The following is a 22,140-nucleotide window of genomic DNA, read 5'->3' as shown; positions in this document are numbered from 1 at the left end:
ACCAAGATTATCACACAGTACACAGTAAAATTCCTTAAAGGGCTAATATAGGAGAGATCAGACTCCAGCTTTAATGTTGATGATAACTTACCAGGCTGAGTTGTGGGACTTGAAGACAGCTCACTGTTACCTGCACTAAAATCTCAAGAGCTGCAGGGTTTTCCTTCTTCCAGTCATTTGATACTGTTCCACGAACCACTGCACAGAATTTCCACTGAACAGAAAAGTTTTGCAGTATAAATGCACCACAACTATCCACCCCCAGCACAAAAGAGCTTTGAGTCAAATATAGGTCAACACACTTCATTTGCTTCAGATCTGAAAGTGGCAGCTGTACATTGTCCCAATTTAAATACTGCCCATTTTCCACATTAAGAAGAAACTACAAAAAAAACCCCACAACATTTTGCATTCTGTGACTTTTAAGATACTTCTTCTTTAAGATGCCCTCCTTCCTGAAAACAGACAATATTTTTGGAGGATCTCGCATGTGAATTGATGGCAATAAAACCTCTAACTATTAAAGCCATTGCGGATTTTTAACTGTCTCCCTGTCTAACCAAACTCTCTCTGATTCTGAAATTACATTTGAATACTACAAGGGCTGCACAATTAATTGAAACTGCAATATGGCTCAGTGCAAATCACATGAGCTGCAATTTTTTTGGATAAAGGTAAAATGTGTCAAATATTTTGCATTGTTAGCACCAAATTGTTGTGTTGCTGCAGAGATGCTTCGGCCTACAAATCATATACTCCAAATGTAAAGGAATATGTATGTTTGGTACAAGACCCAACAAATTTTCAGCAAAAATGATCATTCCAACTGAAATCGTGATTCATATAGCAATCACAATATCTGCCAAAATAATCGTAATGTGATCTATTTTTTTTTATTTATTTTTTTGCAAATTGTTCAGCCCTAGGTACTATTCAAAAACTAATGCTAAAACTGATGAGACAGCTGCGAAACTATAACCTTTTAACACAAGACATGACTTCACTAAACCAATCCTTTTCATATCCACCCACATTTGCTTGTTGTTCGCTTTGTGGGTTAAATTCTGTAAGATTTTATGTGAAATACTTTGCAGCAGCTGGCTATCACACCTCAGATTGAACATTGTGTTGTTATGTGTCAAGGCGCCACCAGGAACAGCTCTCATTAAAGTCCCTCTTATCAACAATTGTGTAACCAAACTTGAGTAAGGTGTAAAAAGAAAAAAAATCTATCTAAAATTTAAAGCCTTCCACTCACTGTTTCCTTTGCAGACTTAAAACTGTTCAGCATTAAATGAAAATAATGTCAGTTTTGGTATTTTCACTAAACATGAGAATGAAATGCAAAAATTACCATTGTGACTGAAATTGTGACTCATCGCAATATCTGCTAAAATAATCGCAATGTAATTTTTTATTTTTATTTTTTATTTTTTTGCATATCCTTCAGTCCTTCCTTTGTTTTGCCTTGTTGCATTATAAATAACTTTTGATTTAAAAAAAAAAAAAAAAAGATTTTTATAAACATTCCTCTCCGTTGGATGTTGTTCCTTACAGTTCCTTGTCTGTAGTTCAGTAACAGTAAATAAATGGCAATACATTCAATATAACTCAGTTTGCTTCTTAACTTATTATGATACGGAACTTTATTTATTTTTCCATATTTACACTTTTAATTTTACATATTTACATTTTACACTTTCTTCTTCAGTCTCCATCTGCCAGGGAAAGTCAACAGTTCACATAGTGGTGCAGGCAAACTGAAGACAGCCCAGACACTGTGATTATCAGCACACAGCTGTGAGCTGCTGTCTTTGAGTTTTTGAGCAGAACATCTTCCACCTTTTCTTGATCAGTCACTCTGCCTTCAGCACATGCCTTACATGGTGCAATTATGGACTTTGACTCAGACCGTGGACCTCACAGCTTCTGGTTACAACACAGTATTTCTGAATTATCTGTGTGTGAGGGGTATTCACTGCTATACACGTGCATTGGAACCCAGCTACTCTCTGGTTCAACAGTTGACACATCATAACCCCTTCATGTTCAACAGGGCAGTTTTCTCGGGGTAGACCGCCCTCTTGCCCCTCACCGGCATATAATACCTCATCTCCTTCCAAAACTTTGAAGAAGGAGAGAGGGATGGTGAAAACTGTGTGTCCTGTTCTCCTGTCTCCTCGTCCTCTCTCCTCCTCATACATGTCCTCCGCCTTTGCCTCGTCCTCAGGTTCTTCCACCAACACACGGCTCCCTGCTTCTTCCTCAGGTGACGCACTGACTCTGGGAAGAGAGCCAGCTGAGCCGGGGTAATCTCTTCCAACTCGACCAGCACCACCTGTAAAGCAGTGGTCAAATTAGAACCTGGATGCCTTTTTGAGCATTCGGCCATGAACTCAAATCAACTGAAATTTGAACTAAATCAATTAAACCATCACTGAATCATCCTGAATGGAAATTAACTATGGGCACTGAAGTTAATCCATAAACCTGCAATAATTTTTAATCCAATTTTTGTGGCAACTTTGAGGCAGAAGAACTCTGTCAAGCTGACAGATACACAGCTGTGACATGTTATCTCTGGCTAAAGTTGTTAGCTCTTTGCACACCGTTCATATTAGAGATGTCCTGAGCTCAGGTGCTAGCAGATCTGTTATCTTCCATCCTTCTTTCTAATTAGCAGAGCAATGTTTTTTGTTTTTGTAGTTCCCACAACTCCAACAAAATGATCCTTCCTCCCTCTAGCTGATCACATTAGTTTCAGGTGTGACACTCTCCCGGTTAATCTTTCATTCATATTATAAACATAATGTTTTTGAACCGGGACCTTATTTGGATCAAGTAGCTCATGAAAAATAAGCTGTCAGATTTACTAGGCTACAGCAAGTTATTTCAATGTGTCAGGTACATATTTAATCAGCATTTAGGTAAATATAAGTATCAGATTGGTCTTGGTGTCGACAGATACCCAATATTGAAAGGACACTGATCAGGATCTGGACCAAAAAAAACTTGGATCAGGACATCCCTAGTTCCTATTTGCATGCCCAGCAGACACAGCCCTGGGTAAATAAATCCTGTAAATCAAGTGTGACTGGACTGTATGCAGCCTACGATTACAGTTAGACTAGAGCCAGTAATTCGTAGAGGTAAAATTTAAATCTGATGTCAAGAATATGCATTAACATGTCTTTTTACTCACTTTGAGCGATCCCTCCAGCAGCACCCTGTGCATTGCTGCCACACACTCCAACTGCTGCCTTGTGTCTGGATAGACTTCATCGCTACCATCAAGACTTGTGCTGCTACTGCTGTCACCAGTCTTGCTTTCGCTGTTATCCTTGCTATTAATGTTCTTGGAGAAGTTGTTGTTATTATTGCTACTAGTGCTGCTTGTGTGTCTTTTGCTGGTGAAAGTTGAGGCGGTGTAGAGCAGAAGGAGGCGGCGACTGGCTTGTATGTTCTCTTCCACTGAGTCCACTATGGCTGCAGGGAGGAAACGAGGATCAAGAGACACGGTGGAGTTAGAGATGATGTTGATAAGTGATGAGCCCTAGTAGTGTGCTAAGTCTAATAATGTAATTTAAACCAGTGGCTCCTAACTGTGGGTCTGGGTGCTGAATATGAAGCAAATAATACTACAATGCGGTCTCTGCCATGTTGGTGACTTACCTTGTCCTGGCTGGCAGTCACGGCCTGCTATGAAAAGTTTGTAGTCACAGGCCTTTTCCAACACTTGAGGCAGAGTGTGAAGTGCAAACGTCTCCACTTTCTCTGTGAATCCGATGGCACCGGGCGGTGGGTATGCCACGTAGGCATCATAGAGCTTCCCATCCAAATCTGACACAAGAAAAAAAGAAAAAGAGCTTATTAAGGGTATGTGGATGTGGACAGGTCTCTAGTGATTTTCGTGGGGTCATGTACCAAAAAAGCATGTTCCTTTATGTCTGGAGAATATAACTTGCAGGCTCGGGCATCTCTGTAGTGCCACAATGCTTCATTTATGGTATGTTGTATTTTTGATAATATATCGATTAATTGTTCACCTCTAGTCATTCTAGAGAAGTCTGAAGTTACTTAAGACAAGTTGAGTCTCAAGTCTTCACACACTGCTTTATTCTTGTAAGCACATTGCAAGTACAGATTAAAGCTTGGGAGTAATGATTTTAATTATTGTTGGGTTTTTTTTATATCGTACAAAATGCAACAAGACTAAAATGTAACTTCATGTGTAAGATAGTTAAGCATTATTAGTGATAAAAATACAGGTTATCCCCACACAGCTATGGACTGTCAGTACAAGATGCTTCAACTAAGTAGAAAATGTGTTCACTCATTGGTCTGCTCTATTTGTGTTTCCTAACAAGACATCAGCCTGACATCTGCAGGTTGAACAAGCCGAACAAAATAATCTGCACACTGCTCCGTCAGATAATGCATAGTCAAGAAACAAACCAACAGTGCAGATCACTGTGCAGTCTTTTCTCTGTGTTCCCGGCTCAGTTAGGACTGTTAAATTCACTATGAGATAGCCATGCCATACAGTGCTGAATGTTAAAAGGTTCTTCTGTTGCATAAACAGCAAGTGACATTTAATGAGAAATGGTGCAGGCCTGTGGTTTATTTGTTTCCTTTGTTTTCTCTCACCGTTGACACATGCGGTAGATCGTAAGATTGTGTTGTAAGTTGCAATGCATGTGTGGGTACTGTGTTACTGTACTCTTGGGTTGTGTGTGTTTGTTGTGTGTGTGTGTGTGTGTGTGTGTGTGTGTGTGTGTGTGTGTGGTCAAAGCATCACTGGGTTTTTCCATTTTGGAGTGTTCTGCATGTAGTGTTAGAGTAATTTTGTGAGCTGACATTATCATTACATTGCATACTGCATATAATTAAGCATGTGACTAATAACATACCCACTTTGTGGGATATTACCTGTATTTGTATAGAGGACTGGAAATACTCTCCTGAACCACAGCACAATGTCAACCTTGAAAAGGTAGTAGATGACGACACAGATGATAAAGAGAACGGTCACACCACCGAACATGGATCCAATGGGAACTATGATGTTTGGATCTGTAGAGATGAACACCATACATATCAGACAAGTAATTTTAGGTAGTTTCTCCACCATGGATTATAATAAGATGACACTTCATTCATTCTAATTCCAAGTGTCAAAAAAGTTAATCAGGCTTTTGTGCTCTTCTCTGGCTGGGCTGTCTCCTATGACACATCCATGGCATGAAAATAATCAACTGACATTTTGCGTTTTATTGTCGCTAATGGCTCCAGCTGTGATGATACAAGAAGGAATTTGAAAATCTCCATGGGGTTTAGGTCTGGAGACTGCTGGTAGGGATGGGCATCGTTAAGATTTTAACGGTAGTACTACTCTTACTGATACTGCTCATCGATCCGGTACTTTAATGGTACTCTTATCGATACTTTTTGAGGAAGAAAAACAACTTGAACAAACAAAACATTTGTCACACTTGTGTCAACGGGCTGTGTCTGCATCAACTCTAGTAAAGTAGAACCACACTTTGGACCATTCTCTCCGCCATCATTAACTATCTAAATGAAGGCTAAGAGCTTTTGTTGCTTTTGGAGTTGGTGTGTGCGCTACACTGTCTGGAACAACAGCCCTGACCTCCACTCACACAAAAAGCAGGCAGGCAGAGTTGTAAATTAAATGTGCAAGATAACGTTTATGTAGCGGAGAAAGAAAAACAAAAAATAAAACGCAACTTCCAGTATCGATAGCAGAACTGTTATTGATACTGCGGTCTTGAATAATGTAGCCACGGGGCCCATTCAAAGCCGGGACTCGGTACCCAACCCTAGGGTGCTGGTCTTCATCATGTGAAGCCACTGTCTAGTTCTGTTCTCCTAATGGTTTGGCTAATTATCGTGCTGTGGGATGAACCCCTGGCCAACCAGTCTGTCTTCCTTTGTTACTTGCGTTTTTCTCACCATTCCGATAGCAACATAAAGTACTACTTCTTGCAGTACAGTATGTCCTTATAATGAGGGTGTAGTAACACAGTTTGCTCCACCACTGCCTATGTACAGACAGATGGTTTGTCAACCTGTAGAAATTTAACCTTTCAAGGCTTCATTTACTTCTGCTGCTTCAGGAAAACTGCAAATTAACCAATTTCTTCATCCCTGTGAGAATCCCTGTCTATGACACTGACTTCATTTTTTAGTTTTTGGTGACCTAAACTTTTTTTTACTTTACCTCTTTTACTGCTGACCTTTTGTACCATTTAATTCACTGGACTTCAATGTCTAAAACTGGAAAAATGGGGCTGGTTTTAAAATTTTTGACTGGTATAGTATGTGCTTGTTTTCTGTGATAGAAACGGAGTGATTGATGATCAATATCACTATTTCTTACCTGCTGGTAGCAGAGTAAAATACCCCTTAGGCATGCCGCGGGAACTGAACACTATACAAGTGTAGTTGATGTGAAAATCCTCCTCCTTCAGCTCAGAAACCGTCAACAGGCGCTCCAACCAGAAACCTGGTTTAGGACTATGCTGTATCGACAAACTGGTGAGAACAGATCGATAAGAAAAAAGAGAAGTAATGCAACAGATGTGATGGTACTGTGCTTGATTAGAGCAAGAGTGTCAACATGAACTTTACTTATTATTCAATTGTTGTCCCCCAAAAGCAGCAGATAAACAAAGCAAATAGAAGGACAAGTAAAAGTACTGACCGTTGTTCTGATGTGTAGACTCGGTCAGAGGGGTCGGCATTGAAAATGTAATCTCTGCCTGACCAAATGACATCAATAAAGTGCGTCCCGATACCCGGCACAAACACACGGCACCGTTTGGTGAAATTGGACCCTAAACGCATACACAAACAATAAAACAACCATTTCTCTTAATCTATAAAGCTAAACTTAAAGTTAAACAACAAACATTTAAACTGTAAAACGCCATATTTCTCAGAATATGTTACAGACTCACCCATCTGTGCCTTGATTATTTCATTGGCTGGTTCATGCACTTGTGGAACCATAGAGTACACAGCTGAAAAGAGAGCCAACAATAAATACAGTACAGTAACAGAGGTGGAGGTTGTCTAATCATGGAAATATACAGCATATGGAATGACACCAAACAGTTACTATCTTTTTTTTTTTTTTAATTTTTTTTTTTAATAACAGCTCCTCCCTGTTGCTTGTGATCTATTCAGGGTGGTGGAAGTAATTCTCACATTCTGCTGTGTTTTGGACAAACCTAAAGCCTAAAGTCCTTCTCTTGCACACTCAAACACTTATCTCCATTCTGACCTGTGACCTCTGCTTTAATTGTCTCTGACACGGATCCCGTGATGCCACCGAGGGTGAAGGTCAGAGTACAGGTGTGGGTGCTGTTGTGTTGCTCTTCCACCTTTTTAATTGAAATTTTGGTCCTATCCCTGTAGCTATACCCATCTTTCCCCTCCACTATGGGCTCACAACCCTAGATGAGGAAGAGAAAAACAAAGGTCAGGCTTTTAATAATGACAATATGTAAAAATAAAAAGACTTCTTTAGCAACATAGACAGCCAGTAAGTTTGTAACCGAAGGAAATAGTTGAAATAGTGGCAGTAGGTACTAAAAGAAAAAAACCCAAATTATATTAAGGTAACTTGAATCTATGTTAGATTACTTATTCATTGTAAAATATAGATTTTTAATTTGCCAAACTGACATGCCCCATGATTATGTTAAATTGTCTGTATAGATCTGGCCGAGTAACAACAACTGGACTGAACTTGATGGGTTATCATGGCATTCAGCAAGACTTTCCCATAACTCACTCTGTACCACGTGAGGGAGGAACTGATGTTGTAGCTGTCCAGTTTATTGATATAGTCCTTCAGAGGGCAGGACAGGGTGTCAGCGACTCCAAGTGTAAGTGATTGATCAACTTTCCTTGGCCTTCCACACTCTCCAGCAATTGGTGGTTCCACTACAAGACTGGTGGCCTGCATGTAGCAGTGAAAAGGAGTTCTGTTGGAAAATTTAGAAGAAAATTAGCTTTTTCAACTTTTATTTTACTGCAAATAAGCAATAAGTGGCCTATCAACCCCCTATCAAACTTTTCAATTTATAAACGCCTGATCGACGTTCATTAAAATGATCGCAATTGCTCATGCCTTTGCAAATGTCAAGACGATATTTGACTTGTTTTCCCACTAATCTAGCAATTTATTATTTGTAGTATTGAATTAATATTGAATTTAATTTGCCCTGCCACAGTTTAACGTATATAAGTGCATATAACCATGCTTGCAACACACACACACACACACACACACACACACACACACACACACACACACACACACACACACACATGATCAGCTAATTGTAATGAAGCTGCTTGTTGTGCATAGGAGCCGTGCTGTGATTTAAGAGTGGAGATCGACAGACAGACAGAACACGTCATTTGATTTGGTTTATTATCCTGCTGCTTTTTATGGTGGTAAATAGAATTTGACCTGGTGTCAGGATTATCCAGTCAGCACAACTTTGCTTGATAGTGTCCTCCATTTTTACTCATTGGTTTAGCCCACTGATTGGTCAATAGGGAATGCAATAGGTCAAGCTGATCACGCCCTCTGCTGGACCATGAGGCAAACTACTTCAAATGGTATCTTGAGCTTCCAGATAAATTTTTGGCTAGACAGCAACAGTGGGGCCTGAGTGATGGTATTTCCACCTTTGGTCATCAGAGTGCAGAGCTCCAGACAGAGCTGCTTAGTCTTTCTCTCTCTTTTTTCGCTCTCCAGTTTTTCCGTCTCTCTCTCACTATGAATAAAATAAAGACAAAAGCCTGAAAAAAAAAAAGAAGAAAGATAGTCTGTCTCTCCTAACTTTCTCTCTGAGTAATCATCAGTAAATACATCTGAAATCACAACTCAGTCTTTCTTTCATTTATTCGTTTGGTGAGTTTGACGTTGCAGTTTAAAAATCTGGATCAGGTCCAGCCACATACTAGGTTTTGACCTAGTCTTGTTTAATTCATAGAATATTCACAGAAATTCATATAGTGTAGACATACACACAAACACACCAGGATAAATTTTCCATTGCTTCTTTCAAGTTTCAATTGATATTTCTATCTTTGCTGATGCTACCGTACCTCAGTATGGTCACATATTCCCCACTGTCTTCTGGTGTTGCATTAAGAAACCACAGAGTCTCTCCATGCACAAGGGTTCGACCGGTCTGGTTGCTCATTTTTTGACCTGTCCTTGAGTCATACCAGGTGATGTTGTATGGGACAGTTGTGATGTTAAAGACGTCTGGAGATACTAAGGTGCTATTCAGCATAGCCATGTCCCCAGGAACAGAGAAAACCCTCTCAAACTGGGTCTTGTAGTTGTTGCAGGTATCTGCAACAAAGAAAGAAAGAGAATAGATTTATTTATTCAGCCATTCAATACAACTTTGAGCAAACTAATGTCAAATTTAAGATTTTTCCAGCAAGAAATATTATTTGGCCTTACATTTTTACTTTCACATATTAGGTAAAAAAGATCAGCCATGAGAAAGAGAGTCTGCATTAGACCATTCCTTCTTGCTGGATTTTGTTTTTGACATTCCACTAGTACCTCAAGGATTTAGAGCTGCACAGACTGGACATGGTGCCTGACTTCCAGTATTTTTCCATGATACTCCATCGTCACTTAGATGGATTCTTGCCATTCCCTGGCAGCTGTAACTGAAACTACGGAACATTTTCTTTTGTTCCCATTATACACCTAGACTATTAGAGAACTGAAGCTCAAATAAGAATTGAATTGGTTCACCATCATACACAGTATCATGTATATATGGTGTATACTTTTTTAGTTGTGATGCTGTAATTAAGTCTTCAAGTTTGAACAGGTTTCCCCTTATTGTGTTTCATAGAAACAGCAACGCATCGTTTTCTATATTTATGAACATTGGTACTGAGCATGTCTGCTGTCTGCTTCACATTCACATCTGGAGCTGCCCGGTATTACTACATCTATTAATGGTCACTGAGCTGCTAAAGGGTTAATGCCTTTTCTTGGTGACACTGTTGTTAAAGTAGAATTACTCAGGTTAATTTAATCTCCTCTTGTCCAGCAGCTAGAACAAGTTAGACCTCACAAAATAAATGAATATACAAATAAAACTTAAATGGTAACGTGCCATTTTGCAGCATCCTGTAGAGTTAAACTTTGTTGTCTGGTCAGGTTCTAATCGCAGCTCAGCTACTATAGCACTAAACATCATCATCGTCATATGCACTTCGATTACAACGGCAGCCTGGCAGTCTGCTTTTTTCCAGTCAGAAATCAGTGTTAGACTTCAGAAGAGCCCACTTGTCATAACAGTTACACACAAGTTGCTGCAGTTACAGCAGTGGTCACAGGGTGGCGATAAAATGCTTCTGTACACACTGGAGGCAGACGTTAGCGTTAGACTTGGCAGTTACAGTAGTGTTTATGTGCTTCTGTGGAGTTCGGAGAAAAGTGTGACTCCGCTCACCTTGTTCAAATCCTGTACAGATCCCGTATAACCCGATGAAAATCAGAAGACTTCCTAATGTTGAAATCAGGCCCATGGCTGAAAAACACACACATAAACAACAGTAAGAAATGAACATGTACTACAGATCAGACTGAAAATGCTACAGGAAAAAAGGCTGCAACTACAGCCTGAAGCAGAACAGAAGCTGACAACTTACTGGAACACTTGTGACCGAGGACACTGACAGGTCACAAAAGGCTTTGAAACACAGCAATAATCAGCAAAAACAGTTTTCTTTCCTCTTTAAGCCAAATTTCACACTACCTTATATTTCTGAAACTCCGTCTCCCTTCCTCTGTCTGCCTCTCCTTTCCCCTCTCTGCCTCCCTCCCTCTATCTATCACCCTCAAACACAGATGACAAACATTCTGGTATTTCAGGAGTCATTTGTTTAGAAACCACTGACAAAAAGCTGCGTAATGGTTTGGAACTGGACAGAGGCCCAGTCTGAACGCTGGGGGGGGTGAACATTCCTGCTCAGTCTTGCCTGTAAATCTGTGAATGAACACTGTTAACCTTTTGCGGGAAATTTTCTTCCTCTTTTTCTCAAACTTGTACAAATACCACTATACTATTACTCTGCTAGTTCAAGTCAGTCAAGGAATTATCATGACTCCAGAGAAAATTCTCTGTTGCCTTTAGTGTTTTACAAAACATAAGTAAGAAGTATTCAGACTACACTGTGATTACACTATTAATATTTTATTAACTCTTGTCTGCAGTTATGTCTGCAGATATTTGTGAAAATATGAACTAGTGTTTGTGTCTTGATGGATTCTTGTCCTTTTATCTTTTGGTATTTCTCACCAATAGTAGGTGGTATTGGTTCCCTTTCCCACTAATATTTTGTGTCGCGTAATTTCAGGTTGTAAGTTACTCTTGGTCTACAGCCTGCTTACATTCACTTTTTATATCGCATGTGGCTCCAGTGGGATAAGTAGCATGAATCACATTAACACTGATATTTTACCACAACATTAAATGTACAGTGAGCACTTTATTAGGAACACTTGCACACCTGCCTATTCATGCAATTATCCAAACAGCTAATCATGTGGCAGTAGCACAGTGCATGACATCATGCAGATACAGGTCAGGAGCTTCGGTTAATGTTCACATCAAACATCAGAATGGGAAAATGTGATCTCAGTGACTTTGACTGAGGCATGATTGTTGGTGCCAGACGGGCTGGTTTCAGTGTTTCTGAAACTGCTGGTCTGGGATTTTCATGCACAACAGTGTCCAGAGTTTTTACTCAGAATGGAGCCAAACACAAAAAACATCCAATGAGCAGCAGCTCTGTGGATAGAGACTCCTTGTTGATGAGAAAGATCAGAGGAGAATGGCCCGACTAAGTAGGAGCTGACATATACAGTACAGGCTATGATAACTCAGATAACCACTTTGTCCATCTGTTGTGAGCAGTGGGCTCAGGCTCACCAAAACTGAACAGTTGAAGACTGGAAAAATGTAGGCTGGTGTGATGAATCTGCATTTCTGCTGAGGCAGCAATCATTGTTTGAATTCCACACCCTATCTGAGTATCGTTGCCGACCATGTGCTTCCCTTTATGGTCACAATTTACCATCTTCTACTATCATTTTTGGTTTCATTAACCTGACAATGACTTCAGTGAAACTCACTACAGTGACCTCCACTGTCACCAGATCTGAATCAAACAGAACACCTTGGTAGAACGGGAGATTGGCAGCATGAATGTGCAGCTGATAAAGCTACAGGAATGATGTGATGCATGCACATTAACATGGACCAGAATCTCAAAGGAATATTTCTAACTTCTTGTGGAATCCGTGTCAGACAGAATTTAGGCTGTTTTGAGAGCAGTGTGTCAGAGCGTGTCAGTGTCAGTCTGTTGAATGATGTATTGGTCAAAACATATTTGTGGTTGTTGAAGCTTGCGACTTTTGTAATCCAAAGTAGGTGTGAAAACGGAGGCTACAACAGTTTATAGGTTTTACTTTTTATGTTAGGTTAGGTCAACACCTGTGCAAGCCTGAGTACACTTATGATAAGTATCTTTTTAGAATTTTCAGTATGTTACTTTTAGAAATATAATATTTTTCTAGAAATCTTTCTTTTCATTTAACAAAAGAAGAAAAATGTATTATGATGTGTAAACAGAAGAAGCTTTTAAGAAATAAAATATGACCTAAAACTGAATAAAAATTCTCAGAACTTATTTGTTAAAGAGCACAGCAAGTAATGTACGAATGTATAAAAAAAACATTGGCGCAGGACCTTAATTTACTTCTATAGGAAAAACTTATATTTCACAGTGAGCTTTCCAGAGAAATCACGGGGGAGTCATGATTGGTTGTTTGATAAAGGACCAGTTCTAGCTAGTATTATCAGCTCAGCATATATTGGATGTCCAGTCATCTGGGTGGGATTGTAATGAAAGTATGTGACTAAAGCTAGAAACAGACATAAATGCATTTGAGTGGGCACTGACTCAGTTAAATAGAACTCTGAGTCCTCCTTGTGGATCTGAAATCCAGTGACTAAAGCTCCAAAGGGAATTCAAAGGGATTCAAAAAAGAATGCGTATAAAGTATAATCAAAAAGTTTTTAATTTCTCACACTTGACAACCAGTTGATTCATCTGTGGCTCATTTTGGCTCATTTTGCTGTCTAGTAATAGTTTTGGAATTGGATCTGCGATGAACACAAGGACAACTTACTTGAACTCTTGAATTACTTCTTTCTATGTTAGTAATGTTTTAAAAATAAAAACTTAAGTTGGTAAGATAAACCAAATATCTGTATTGGCTTCCTTAAGAAGTTGTAAAAAGCCAAGGTTATGGCCCAAGAGTATATAGATGAATTTTGCAAGACAGTCATAACACACTGTTTAACATACATGGTTAAATTGGTTGGAACAGTAGCTTCAGTACTGTATTTGAACTTAGCATCAAGCCACATTCAGATAGGAAAATCCTCAGCAGATAGCAGATCTAATCTAACCACATCTACCATAGCATGCATTCACAATGCTGTATTAAACATCAGCGTTTCCACTACCATTTTCTTGTTTGTGGCTTCTATAAAACATTTTGCAGAAAGTGCAAGTGCTTCACTGGCAGTTATGATGGTCAGGGTTTCTGCCAGTGTATTACAAATCTGGTGGAAAAGAGCCCCAGAGACATCTGTTGATTAAAAATGGTTTGTCCTCCCCCTGGCTTTGGGTTGACCCTGACTGAAGTTGAGGGTATTCTGCTCATGTCAATCAAACACTTGTAGCTTTGCATTTTCTGAGTGCTAAGACAAACGCAAGCCTTAGCAAGCAAACAGTAGTGACGAAATGAGGAAAATTATCTAAACCACGATCTATATCTCTCACTTGCTACAGGAAGAGACACATGGAAACAAAGCTGTGTAGATGGAGATTGCACTGGTGGTTTAGCTGGCTGCTGTGCGTGTGAGGTGCTGCAGATGCTGTGGTGTGAAGGTGCTGATCCGAAAGGTGTGAGCAGCAAACGCTGTGGTTTGAAAAAGTTTAACTTTCACATCTGTTGTTCAGTTTACTTCGTCCAGACCAAGGGAAACAAATACAGATTTCTGCATTTTAGCACCAAGAGAAGTAAATATGAAGTCATAGAGACTGACAGATGATTGAATGACTGGACACTGGTGATGGTGATGGTCATCCTGCATCATCAACGCATCATCAGGACCCACGTGGAGAATGACTTGTTGCTTTTGATATGTTTATGTTCTCTGCTGTCACAAAGAGTTCACAAAAGAATAGCTGATTATAAGCATTATTACTATTATTAGACTGCACATCATCGAATGCTTTTACTGGTGCTATTACTGGTGGACCGCTGTTACACACTTTTTAATGGGCTTAAATTATGTAAAACTTCATAGTTTTACATTGTGTCATGTATGGACCTAGAAATACACAAAGTAATAATCCATGGTCCTAAGTGGTATTCAAGTGAAAAAACAAACATGGAGATTGCATGTTGGAGCGTTAAGAACCATAGGATAAGTGCTCTACTTTTTTGAGTGTTCATTAAGAACCTTAAAAGAATATCAAACTTTGTTTTAGAACACACAGGTTTCAGTTGCTGCGTCTGGTTATTGTTAGGGATCCAGAGTTTTAGGAGCACTTAGGGAGCATAGTTTTACTCTGGGACAAGCCCAGGCAGAGAGGAGCGTGGGAAGAGTGCAGTCGGTTCAGTAGGCAATGACGGAGACATGAGAGCATGGGAGGCTGGGGTGAAATGGAAATGACTGTGTCAGTGGAGGAGAGAAATATCTGAGTGTTTTTCCTTGCAACTGGAGGCCTAGAAGTGTTGGTGATTGGCTGTGCAGTAGGTTGAGCAGTGGTTTAGACCGTTGGTTTTCTTTTTGTTTTTTCCATTTTGTTTACCAAGTTTATTTAGTACCACACTTTGACACTTTGTGTCATCTTTAATAATTCACTTTACAGCATTTTCTTTACTTCACTTCCACATATTACTGATAATCTATCCGGCGCTTAACTGCAGACAACAAGTTAATAAAAATATGTCTTCCTGGTAGGAAACTGTTAAAAGAAAAGAGGAAAAGAGGTTGCTCCTGCCCAGTGTTGATACAGTGGCTTTTTGTTTCCACGTCTGCTTTCAACCTTGAGGCTTTTCTGAACCTTTTCTGACTCTACACAGTCTAGACAGTCTATAGGGTCACAGAGACCATAACTAATAGTGCATTTGTATCTATCTATACACATGGAATACGAAATGCAGTAATACGTCGACAAAAGCAGGGAAGGAGAAGACTGCTTGCTAGTAAACATGGATGTAAACAATGCTGGTAAAAGATAAGATTGAAGTGTTTCATGAGGATGGAAATACATTCCTCATATTTGGTAAACCCCAAGAGTACACACAGTGTATTTTGGTGAGTAACACCGAATGTAAACATAACTCCACACGTCACCTTTTAAAGTAACTAGACTGTTTTAAAAAGTGCAAGGTGCTGTGTTGTTTCACATCCTGATCACACTTAAATATGACACAGGACGGGCGGTTTGAGTATTAGATTCAGTCTGAGGGCTTAAAAACACTGCATAGTGGTAATACTACAAGAAAGGATTTTAAAATTCTTGAAAGATATCACTGTGGCAATCCTTTTATTCTCTACTGTGACAGTTGACTGGTAAATGGTAGAATTAGGGCATTCACATTATGCCAGAACTGAGGGACAAAACATGATTTCTCAGAAACAAACCTGAATTAATTACCACTGCTGACTTCAATATAAACTTATAGGATTGTTCCATTACCCAGGAGAGTTAGGTGTTTCTATGTTAAGTTACATAGAGGATATCACTTTGAAATTTGAAATAGGAACACAGAACACTTATAGAACTAGGCGCCCCTGCCACCTCGCAAGTCCTTTTATCTGTCACTCCCTGTGATCAGAAAAATCACTTGATATTTCCAATTTTTACGACTACACAAGAATTGTACGCTCTATTAAAAAACGGCATACACGCAATGGATTGTGGGATACTGAGAGCTGAGGATACACTTTTTGAAGTAACCTTAGAAATTGGACAAGCCTTGTGAGCATGTTATGCTCTGTTGTTGTCTAGAAATGTAGTCTTTGGAGGATCCGGCCTCTGGAATGGGACACAGCTATTTTGAGCCACTATGTCAGATTTGGGAGAGAGCCTCAGTAGGATTCCTTTAAGGCGCCAAACAAGAGGAGGACACTGTTAGTCCAGAGGAAACGAGGCTGAAGCTACCCTTATCTGGAAACAGCAGACGGTGGAAGATGTGAGGGGCTGATGGAAATATCATTGCCAATGTGTTTGTCCTCTGCAGGGAGGGGAAGCATGGACAGGGGAAGGGGGGGCAGGGGCTGCTGGGAAATGTGGAAAATTTATTGATGTTTGTTGAAGCAATAACTGCTCTACAAATTTTAGATAGAGGCTGCTTATCATGTCCAGCATGATATTTTCTGTTGGTAAGATATTCGCTTTAATTAATCATGATAAACATTAATTTGACAGAGCCATATGTTGTAACCTGGCATCAAAAGCAGGGTTGCATAAAACGCTTGCATGGCATAAACCACACAAACCGTTGGGAAACGGGTCTTCACTAACTGCACAAATTTATGCAATGTTTGATTTCACTACAGCAGACTCACAGAAAGGAACAAGTGTCCACTTATTTCTGTTTGCGTTAAGTGAAGAGGTAGTTGGGTGTGTTGGCCTACAATTCTGCTCAGTCGTGCGTACTTTGTCCATCTGTTTGTGAGGCAGCGGTTGCAACACAGACTGAAGAGTGATCACAGGTCCAAGGTTGTGACAACATGAACATCTACAGAACATAACAGCTTGATAAACAACATTAAGTTAATGTTTTTATTTCCAATTCAATGTTATGTTGGCAATTTTTGAGATGACGTACGCAAATAAAAATATTTTATTGCTGCTTTTGTTGTTTATTGTAGACAATGAGATATCCTAGTTTCAATATGTAAAAGTCCCGACACAAAGCTGAGTAATACAAGAGCAAATCCTCACAATTTAAAGGTTAAACTGGAAACAAACAGAACAGAAAACCACAATGGAAAGTAACACTGGCAGTGATTTTGTTTTGATTAATGCATATACGTGTCCAACTGAGCTGCTGTCCTGGTGTGAGTCATGAACATGCAGTCCCCACTTATGATTCACTGACAAAACAAACGTGAGGCAGCAGCAGCAAGATGTACTTCCACCTGCTGTTCTTCACTCACACTCATAGCTGAAACTGCGATTGAGTGGATCAACGCAAAACTCCTGGAGGGAAAAATTACAGCTAGCACTCCCACATGGCCCAGACTCCATCTGTTCCACTGTGTCTCATTTCCTCCCCAGCACCAGAGATTTTATCAATTTGATTAGCAAAACCATGTATTTATGTGAATGACTGAGGGCTGCAGTATTATTTGTTATGATTAATTAGTATATTTCTTTATTGTTCTGTTTACAAAATGCCCATCACAAGCTCTCAGAGGTGAAGATGACATCGTCAAACTGCTTGTTTTTTTCCAGTAATCAGTCTAAATCCCAAAGACATTCAAATTACAGTGATATTGTGGCTGGTGTGGTTCTTTTCATCATTGATTAAGCTCCTGTGTATTTTGTTGAGTAAATGATTAATCATTTGTTCTATAACAGGTTGGAAAATAAAGAAAAATTGATATTGCAATTTTCCAGAGCTCAAAGTGGCTTCCTCAGATTCTTTTTTTAATCCAGCCACACATCCAGAACCCAAAAATATTTAGTTCAGTATCTCATGATGACCAATCTGAAATCAGACAATGCATTTTTGCTTGAAAAAGAATCACTATTATTAATTAATTGATGTTTTTTTTTTTTTTCTTTTTGTTGATTGACTTAATTGATTAATTAACCAATTGTTTCATCCCCGAATGATATAAATCAGAGAATAGCAGCAAATCCTCCCCCTCGAGAAACTTAAAGAAGAAAATGCAAAAGCATTTAGGCTTGATAAATTACTAACGATCAATATTTTTGTCAATTTCCTTTTGATTGACTAATTTATTTGTCTAAACTGAACATGTTTAGTTTGAAGCTTTCACCCTACTTTGGCCCAATCTGGATTAGAACTCGAGTGCATTTGGTTTTGGGACTGATTTGAACTGAACAAAGTTGGGCTAATCTCTTGAAATTACTTCAAAGACTATCCTCTCCTCTCAGCCTGTAGAATTAAAAAGGAACAAAGATCATCTTAGATCATCTTAGCCATAAGATGCTTTTGGGAAACGAGGCCTGTTCTTATGTTACTAGAGTGATGGAGAAGTGCTAAGCAAAGCAAAAAACTTTTCCTTTTGAAGGGGAACAGGATGTGTTCCCAAGTTGTGATGGAGAATTGAAACTCAGGTCCTCAATACAGCCCTCAGCACAACCTGCAGTACATGCAACAACTTGCTTAGAGTTATGCTACTACACGTTGACTGTTAAATGTCAGGTCAGGACTATTTTCTTTGGCGAATAGAAACATGGTGGCCATTAGAGGAACACTCCACGATTATCTGCTGATGATCATGTTCCTCAGCTAAACCACTTTATTTTTAACCTTCTCTGGGAAAATATAGTTGAAATTGAAGACGGAGTATTAGCAGGCACTGGAAATTTAAAGATACAGCAGCAAATACTCTTCTGCTGGACTGATTAGGGACGAAACAACGTGGGAAAATTCTAATATAATTGACAAATTTCAGCCCTTAAGTGTGGAAACAAGAAAAATTGCAGACATTATGTTGGAAATATCATTTAAGAGCAGCTTGTGTGATCAATGCAGTCTCTGAATTAGGATTGATGGAGATTAAGTTGAAGCTATCTAGCCTGTGGGATGTAATCAAACTTCATGACTCACTTAGTAATAAAGAGGGAAAACAGTGGGAGTTATCTTTCCTACAGCAGAGCACGAGAAAATGACCCGCTTGACCGAATGTGATGTTTGACACTGAGGACAGAGCTGTTTTCAGCCACAAGTGAAAGTATATTTCTCAGTAATAAACACGTTTCCCTCTTTGGTTTTGTGGTGAGATGCTCTCTGAGACTGCTAGCATGTTTATTCACCACTACTTTTTCCACCGTGGCTTTAAAACTACACAAACACTACACAGAAAAGCTTGCGTTATTGCGACATACTGTAATAATACAAAGTTGTCAAAGAGTGTGAAAATGATAAACGGTTCAGTCTTCTGCCGTCAGAGCAAATTAAACCATTTTAACAAACTGCAGTGGATCAAGTAATGTAAGAGAAGTCGAGATGTACAGACAAGTTATTCATTAATAAAAACCCACATGTATCAAAGCCCTAATATATTAATTAACCTCCTTTAGTTTCATTTCTGTGCTGTGGTAATTATTTATGGGCAATTACGTTGTATTCCTGTTGCTGTGTTCCATGTACATGGCTCAGACACTGTTGTAGAGAAAACACCTGCACAGCTTTGACAGTGAAAAACACATGCAGTGAGAAAAACATGCTTTATCCAAATATTTGACATAACTTGCTGGTACCCAGGAGGCTCTTGAGGAATGCAAACCAACATTGAACAACTGTAATAATAATTGAAATGTTGATTTTTCTAGAACAATCTTTGCTTTTTCTTTTTTTTTTTTTTTAATCTCAAAGCAATGCGACTGATTTTAAGTACCTATTGTTTTCTTTAGGAGGAGAAAATGAAATCAATATTACTATCAATACATACCTTAAAAATAGATTGTTATTGGATTCAAGTGTAAAAGGAAATGTGTCCTTTGTGGTTAGAATTACAACACACTTCTCTAAAAGAGTATACACGCTTTTCTTGATAGTGTGTTCCAAAAGTGAGCAGAATGTATTGACTCACCTCAGAGAAAGCAACTTACAGGCGTCAAACAGACGGAGGAAGGATGAATGAGTTTATGCGACAGAGCAGAGCTGACAGAGGGAAACCTCAACCCTGACCCTTGCGTGCAGAGTGTAGGCTCGACCGCACAGCTCAACCAATGATTCATCAGCCCTGTCCCACCTCCATGAGATGAAAGCACAAACAGCACAGACAAAGAGGAGGAAAAGTGTGTTTGGATTGCAACTCTCAACCCTCTCTTCACCTTCCTTTTGAATTTCAACACTCAACAAAAACTTCCGCTAACCCTCACCAATCCTAACATAACCTTGTCGAAAACGGCTTGCATTAACCAAAATAACAAACCATTAACTCACCATAGAATAACTTACCTTAACCTTTACGGCAATATTGCACCTAAACCTCAACTTAAATATTTTAACACAGTGTTTAGACCAGAAATATTTGTCACAGAACAGATGACCAAACAGTTGCCACTGCAGTTTCATTAACTTACAGAACATAATCACGTTTGTAGATATAGATATGACTGAAAATTTGTGCCTTTCATCTTCTATCTCAACAACCACAAAATGATGTTGCTGTGAGAAGCTACAAAGATTTTAATATCCCCTGAGTTATGTTAAAATGTTTAAAGAAATCCTTGTTTTCAAAAATCTATAAATCAGCTAATTTTCACTTAGAAGTTTAATGACTAACTGTGATTAAAAATGTCTACAATCTCTGAAGAACAAAAGGAAGTGAATGACTAAAAGGAAGCATTTCGTCTACCACCACTATTTCGGTTCCCATCACTTAAATGTTAAACTCATCTAATGGCAATTCTTCAAACAAGCAAGTGCAAAGTACAGTTATGAAGAGGTTTGAAGCCACACCTGGGCTTCCCCACGTGGTGGAGGAATCCCCAGGAGACTGGCAGTATCTCAACTATGACTCAGTCCCTAAAAACCTGTGGAATATGTGAACTACATTCACGACCACAAAGTAGCAGTTCAAGCACACATCCCAGCTCGTGCTGGGTTTTTATTAAGCAAAAACATTTTGACCACAAGTGTGTTTTTCTTCTTTTTTTTTCCACCCTACAAACCAGGGGATTTCTTTGTGGTTAGAATTTGGGGCAGGTAAGAATATGCCAGTAAATGAATGAGACATTATCAGTGTGTTTCACAAGGATGCAGTGTGCAGTCGCCTAATGATGTGCCTTTTGATCGTGTGGATAGTTGTTGAGTAGAGCTGGATGTGCTTTTTGAAAGTTGATACTTGTACTCAGTGTTTTAGCCTATTCTGTTCAAACCTTGCTGAAACTTTAAGGAGTGATGTAGGAATTTTTTTTTGTTGAAAAATCAAATAAATAGACTGTCAGTGATGAATGAGGGGGTTAATCATGTCTAAATGGATGATTGGAGTGATAAGAAGTGCCTTTGATTCACTGCCCTGATTGGTTTTGACCACAAGTGGCATTATGTTAGATTGCTCCATAATGCCACAAAAAAATAGTATTGAGTCACCCATGAGTCAATCATAAGCATGTGCATATACAGTGTATATATATATATATAATTTTATTTTTTACTTTTTTTAACTTACAGTAGAACTCAACTTAAAAAAATTCCAATAGGATGGGAATTTCTGCAGGTGGGGTCATATGAGCAAAGATTTGTTGAAAATATTTGGATAGCTACATAAATTTGGGAAAAACATGGTTGAAAAAAATCATTTGAATTTGTATAGTTACTGTAAAGTTATGTTGTTCTACCTCTCCATTCAACCCCTGGAAATACACCCCCTTCATCTGTCTCGGAAATACCTGGAATCCTGTTGAATATATTTAAAAAAAAAAAAAAACCAAAAAACGTGCTGAAGTAGTTCTGGAGCTTGGTGACCAGAGGCACCAAATCCAGGTTGTTTGGCATGGCACATTGATTTTGTTTGACAGTAATAACGATGCCAGGAATTCTGATTATGCAGAGTATTAACATTACAAGGAACTCACCAGCTTGATGTCACTCTAGTCAGTTCGTAAAGGCAACAGCCTCCTCGGGTCACATGAAAATCCTGTAAAACATCCTGTAGACATCTTTTTTGAAAAGAAAAAAAACAAAGAAAAAGAAATACTTAAATCTAAGCTCAGACATGTCCTCCCCAGCTTTGACTTCCTCTTCTGTTTTAGACTTCAGCACAT

At 39.0% G+C, this 22,140-nt stretch overlaps 1 protein-coding gene across 3 annotated transcripts; it reads right to left on the bottom strand.

The window, feature by feature from the left end:
• Window positions 1-1,615: 1,615 nt before the first annotated feature.
• Window positions 1,616-22,140, bottom strand: LOC111218164 (interleukin-1 receptor type 1-like). 3 transcript variants are annotated; one of them, XM_022740313.1, is made up of 12 exons: window positions 21,952-22,140; window positions 10,527-10,604; window positions 9,148-9,400; window positions 7,820-8,012; window positions 7,307-7,478; window positions 6,981-7,043; window positions 6,725-6,857; window positions 6,401-6,555; window positions 4,930-5,073; window positions 3,673-3,840; window positions 3,203-3,486; window positions 1,616-2,338 (listed from the first exon to the last, which is right to left on the bottom strand). In XM_022740313.1, exons 2-12 carry the CDS (start codon window positions 10,600-10,602, stop codon window positions 2,033-2,035), a joined length of 1,947 nt encoding a protein of 648 aa, XP_022596034.1. In that variant the 5' UTR covers window positions 10,603-10,604; window positions 21,952-22,140; the 3' UTR covers window positions 1,616-2,032. The 3 variants fall into 3 exon arrangements, with proteins under 3 accessions (XP_022596034.1, XP_022596035.1, XP_022596036.1); XM_022740314.1 differs by lacking the exon at window positions 21,952-22,140 and adding an exon at window positions 19,959-20,059; XM_022740315.1 differs by lacking the exon at window positions 21,952-22,140 and adding an exon at window positions 10,726-10,791.

The sequence above is a fragment of the Seriola dumerili genome, unplaced genomic scaffold (genome assembly GCF_002260705.1).
Source record: "Seriola dumerili isolate Sdu_G_001 unplaced genomic scaffold, Sdu_1.0 BDQW01000052.1, whole genome shotgun sequence".
Classification (NCBI taxonomy): Eukaryota; Metazoa; Chordata; class Actinopteri; order Carangiformes; family Carangidae; genus Seriola; species Seriola dumerili.
This window is presented reverse-complemented; position numbering and strand designations above follow the sequence as displayed.

Coding starts and splice junctions, on each gene's coding strand:
- LOC111218164 (XM_022740313.1), bottom strand. CDS start 10,602: ATGGGCCTGATTTCAACATTAGGAAGTCTTCTGATTTTCATCGGGTTA. Junction 7,044..7,306: donor AATTAAAGCAGAGGTCACAG/GTCAGAATGGAG, acceptor CTCTCTTTTCAG/CTGTGTACTCTATGGTTCCA. Junction 6,858..6,980: donor AATAATCAAGGCACAGATGG/GTGAGTCTGTAA, acceptor GTATGCGTTTAG/GGTCCAATTTCACCAAACGG.